We start from the raw sequence: 4,312 nt of genomic DNA on the forward strand, positions 1-4,312 counted from the left end.
TGAGAGGCATTTTGTCAGTGCCATAGCACGCTTAATATCTGAGCTATTTTCCCAGGGAAAATAAAAATTACAAAATAATATGTTTTAAAATGTTTTTACTTCTAACATTAACCTCAAAACTTCATTTAACACATTATAAGCTATTTGCAGATATCCATGTGGAAATGCTCACCCATATCCTCTTTGTGGAAGGCATTCCAAAATATCGTAACAGAGAGAGAGTTGGTCATCTCGTTCACAAGTATAGATACACTCCAATGCTATAATCATCAGCTGGTCTTGATCGGGAATTATCTTGGGCTGACACTAGCAAGAACAGAACATATTTTGCTGGATGTTGTAATACTTTTCAATTTACAGTTGGTCACTTTAACCCATATTCCAGTGCTTGAGTATAAGTATTACAACTGCAGCTATAAAAACAAATTTATAATTTGTTTTTATACATTTTGCTATAAAAAAATTATATGGGCTCTCTGGAACTTTAACAATTCTCAATGAAATATCCTTTAAAATTACCAAACCAGAAAAAAAAACAACAACAACTAATTCATGTCTTTCTCACACCACAGTTGTTTGAAATAGCAAGACACTTTCAATTGGATTGGGGGGGAGGGTGGTAAGGAGGAAGAACAAAAATTCATTAAGTGAAAAAAACATTAGAAACTTAAAACACATTTACTGTCTACATTTAAAGTATTTACTTTATTTTCACAGCATCAAAATACACTAAAATACTGTAGAGGTGGGCTGTACACACAGCAATTTAAAAGCTGGGAAACTGTCTCCTGACAGCCTTGCTCCCTTCCCAGGCAGGGGATGAGGACAAGCTGTCAAGTAGTGGCCTTCCCTAAAGGCAGAAGTGGCCCAGCAGCACCCCCCAGCTGGACAGCTCATCTGTACAGCTCTCTAGCCAGGGGCTGAAATGCATGCATGCTCCTGAGGCTGGGCTACATTTCTACCAGTCAAAATTTCAGAGAATTTCAGAGAAATTCTGTGGCCTCAACCCCAGGGACCGTAACTGGTAGATACATTCAGTGTGGACAAAATGCCAGTAACCTTACCATCATGTCCACTAATACCACTCGAATTTAAAATGAGAGGAGATAAAAGACATTACTCTTGAGTTCACATTATAGTAAATGGTAACCCCAATAGGGAAAAAGGTAATGTCAAGGGAGGTAAAGAAAAAATAAGTTATTTTGCAGATGTTTTAGTAAGTGTGTTTAGATGCAAAATGGGCTATTTATGAAGCAGCACAAGAACTGTAGCAATAGCAAAAGCTTTTAAGCAAGTCCTTCCACCCAATTATGAGGAAGGAAAAATAAAAAGGCAGAAAATAATTCTTTGTACTGACAACTATACGAACTACACAACATCATACACACACACACAAGGAAATACTCAGAGAAATAAATATAAATAAGCACACTATATCATATCATACTATGATTTTTCTTGGCTTGTAGAGGTACTATTGGTATGGAATATGCCTCCGTCATAAAAAAGAGGGGGGAGAGAGACTATTGGGCATTTATGTTGGTATTTTCAAAATTACACAGCATCAGCCTAGCACTCCTCCCAAATGGCAAAACTAACACTGGCTTTCAAAAGAACAGACTCAGGCTGAAACTGAGCATTTTTGAAAATCCCACCTTTAATTCTCTCCTTCTCATGCTAAAAGTTTCTGCAGGGAAAATCTGTCCTCACTTGCGCTTGTGCAATCCTGCAGTTTCCAGTGAAACTCCCCAAGAGGAACCAAGTAGACAATTCTGTTAATTATTCATGAGCAAGAACAGATACCAACTCTCTCCCCTAGCTCTATAAAAACCAGTAAAAACATATTTTTATCGTTAAGGCCAGGTACAGACATTACACTTTTATAGGTACAGTATAACCTCATAAATCCGGATTTTAAAAATCTAGAATTCTCAGAAATCCGGCACTTTGGCAGCTGGTCCCGGAGCTGCAGCTACACATTGAACGGCAGCGTGGAGTAATGAATGCGGCAGCAGCCGCCGCATGCAAGCTTCCCACTCTGTGTCCAGCTGGTTAGGCAGTGACCGGCTGCCAGAATCCCTCCACCTCCCCCACTCCACACACTTTACTTAGGTTTCAGAAATCCGGCATTTTCAAATATCCAGCAGATGCTCGGTCCCGAGCACACTGGATTTATGAGCTTATACCATTTAAGTAAGTGACCAGAAACTAGTCTATACCCATAACACATCAGAAGTTCAGCACATAGAGACTGCTTTAAAAATGGCAGAACCCGGTCTAAGATTTGCCTCTGCCACCAAAAGGTGAATGCATATTCTGTTTGCTACCAATCTAAACTACGCCGCTTACAGAAAACTGTGTAACTTAGATTAATTCCACCTCCAGTTTTTTGAATGTCTGTACCTAGCCTTAGTCAGCAATTCTTCCTGAAAATGCAAAAGGAGCAGACCTACTAAGTTGTCATTTTTTCAGAGACTTTTTCCAGAGGAGAACTGCACTGCATCAGTAAATGGTTAGATGGATAATCAGGTGAAAGCAAAAGCAGCTTAAACTGTCTTTTTTTCCTAAATCTACATATAATTTTGTTTGCAATTTGGATTTGCTCCTAAGGGTACAACTAATTCATCAGCAGGAATAGTCTTGAAGTATTTTTTATATGTAAATTCTAAAGTCCTCTTTTTACAAGAGACCTTACTGCTGTGCAAATTAAATTCCAATTGTATACTGAAGTCCAGAACTGGAAGAGTAACTCTGCTGAACATGCATCTTCTGAGTGGCTAATTTATAAAATTAAATGACTAGTGTACCTTCCCAGTACCTACCTACCTAGTTTATGTCTTCAAGTATTGATCTAATTTGTAAAAACTATGTCTATCAAAAAGGCCATGGTAGCTCTATATGCTCCATAGTCTGAAAAAAGATACAGGTGCATCTTTAACCTTAGGAAACTAAATGTTAGTGATTTCATTCACATTATTTCAAACTAGCAGTTTCTTTTTAATTTTATTAGTATTTTCATTAAAAATTGATACCAATGATTTAGCTGTATTTGTGTTTTACACTTCAGCAAATTATTTCAAGTTGCTATTAATTTTCCTTTTATATCATTAAAAACAGATCTAAGAGCAACACTGGTGATGTCCCATGCCAATTCAACACACTCTAGTCTTTTATTATCAGCTTTCAATTGTTAACCAGTGAACAATATACACAACTGTCACAAGGCAGTTTTGATCTTTCAATTAGGGTTTCACAAAATACAGTACATAGAACTTTACTCTAATCCAAATCCTACTATAGACTCTTTAATCCACTAATAGTGAACTTGCATATCAGGGTTGTCCAATTTCTAAGTAGCAGAGAGCCACATACTACACCACATATTGCACTTCCCCACTGCATTGCATTGGGACCCCAGGCCTCCAAACCTTGTAGGGGCTGTAAGGCAAGGCATGGGGGTAGGAAGTGAAAGCTGGAGGAAGGAGGAGCCTGGAGCCCCAGCACCAACAGGAAAGTAATGGGGGCAACAGCAACCAAACCAAGAGGCCAGGGGCAACAAGCCAGACAGCCCTGTTCTATATGAAAAACAAGCAAAGAAAAGCAGGCATGATTTTACCCCCCAGTATGATTTATATCCTTGTGCTATTTTAACTCACAGTGTGACATCTCTTGATATATTCAGTGATACTTCTCCGAGTATTTCCTTATTTTGAAGTGAACTAACTGAACAATTTGAGATGCATTAGACTCCCTTCACTCCAGCTTATGAACCCCAGCCCTTCTCCGATTAAGACCAGCAAGGGGTGGCACAGTTACCCCTCGAAGTCAGGAACAACAGCACGAGGTCCTCTTTCTCCTCCCCCCCACAGAAAAAGAGAGAGCTCCTCCATTTTCTGAAATGGCAGGCAAACCACAGCAACCTTAGCAGTCAGAATACACAATATGTTCATGAATTGATGTTGTCCTTAAAATGAGGGAAAGGAGCCAAGGGTGGACCATTCTGAAATTTAAATCCAAATAAATAACACACATTTACTTTTTATGAAGTGATCATAATCAGGGATCCCAATTTTCTCTGATAAAAAAAAATCCCCAATTTTCAGATTTAAAGTAGTAACCCAAAAATCACATTTTTCCATGATCAAAATGAAACACCACCATATAGAGATATCTGCATATCTCTCGCTATATAGATCTACATATATCTCTGTATAAATATCTCTATATAGTGGCGTTTCATTTTGATCATGGAAAAATGTGAATTTTTGGTTACTTTTTTAAATCTGAAAATTAGAAATTTTTTTTTTTAAAT

At 38.0% G+C, this 4,312-nt stretch overlaps 1 protein-coding gene across 1 annotated transcript in view; it reads right to left on the bottom strand.

Moving 5' to 3' along the window:
• NBAS (neuroblastoma amplified sequence) overlaps positions 1-4,312 on the bottom strand; it is a 457,208-nt gene that overhangs the window by 312,567 nt on the left and 140,329 nt on the right. The window contains exon 26 of the mRNA XM_019520763.1: positions 173-306. Within this exon, the coding sequence (XP_019376308.1) occupies positions 173-306 (134 nt within the window). The remainder of the gene's footprint in view (positions 1-172; positions 307-4,312) is intronic.

Source organism: Gavialis gangeticus, unplaced genomic scaffold (genome assembly GCF_001723915.1).
Source record: "Gavialis gangeticus isolate Ggan-Ray unplaced genomic scaffold, GavGan_comp1, whole genome shotgun sequence".
Lineage (NCBI taxonomy): Eukaryota > Metazoa > Chordata > Crocodylia > Gavialidae > Gavialis > Gavialis gangeticus.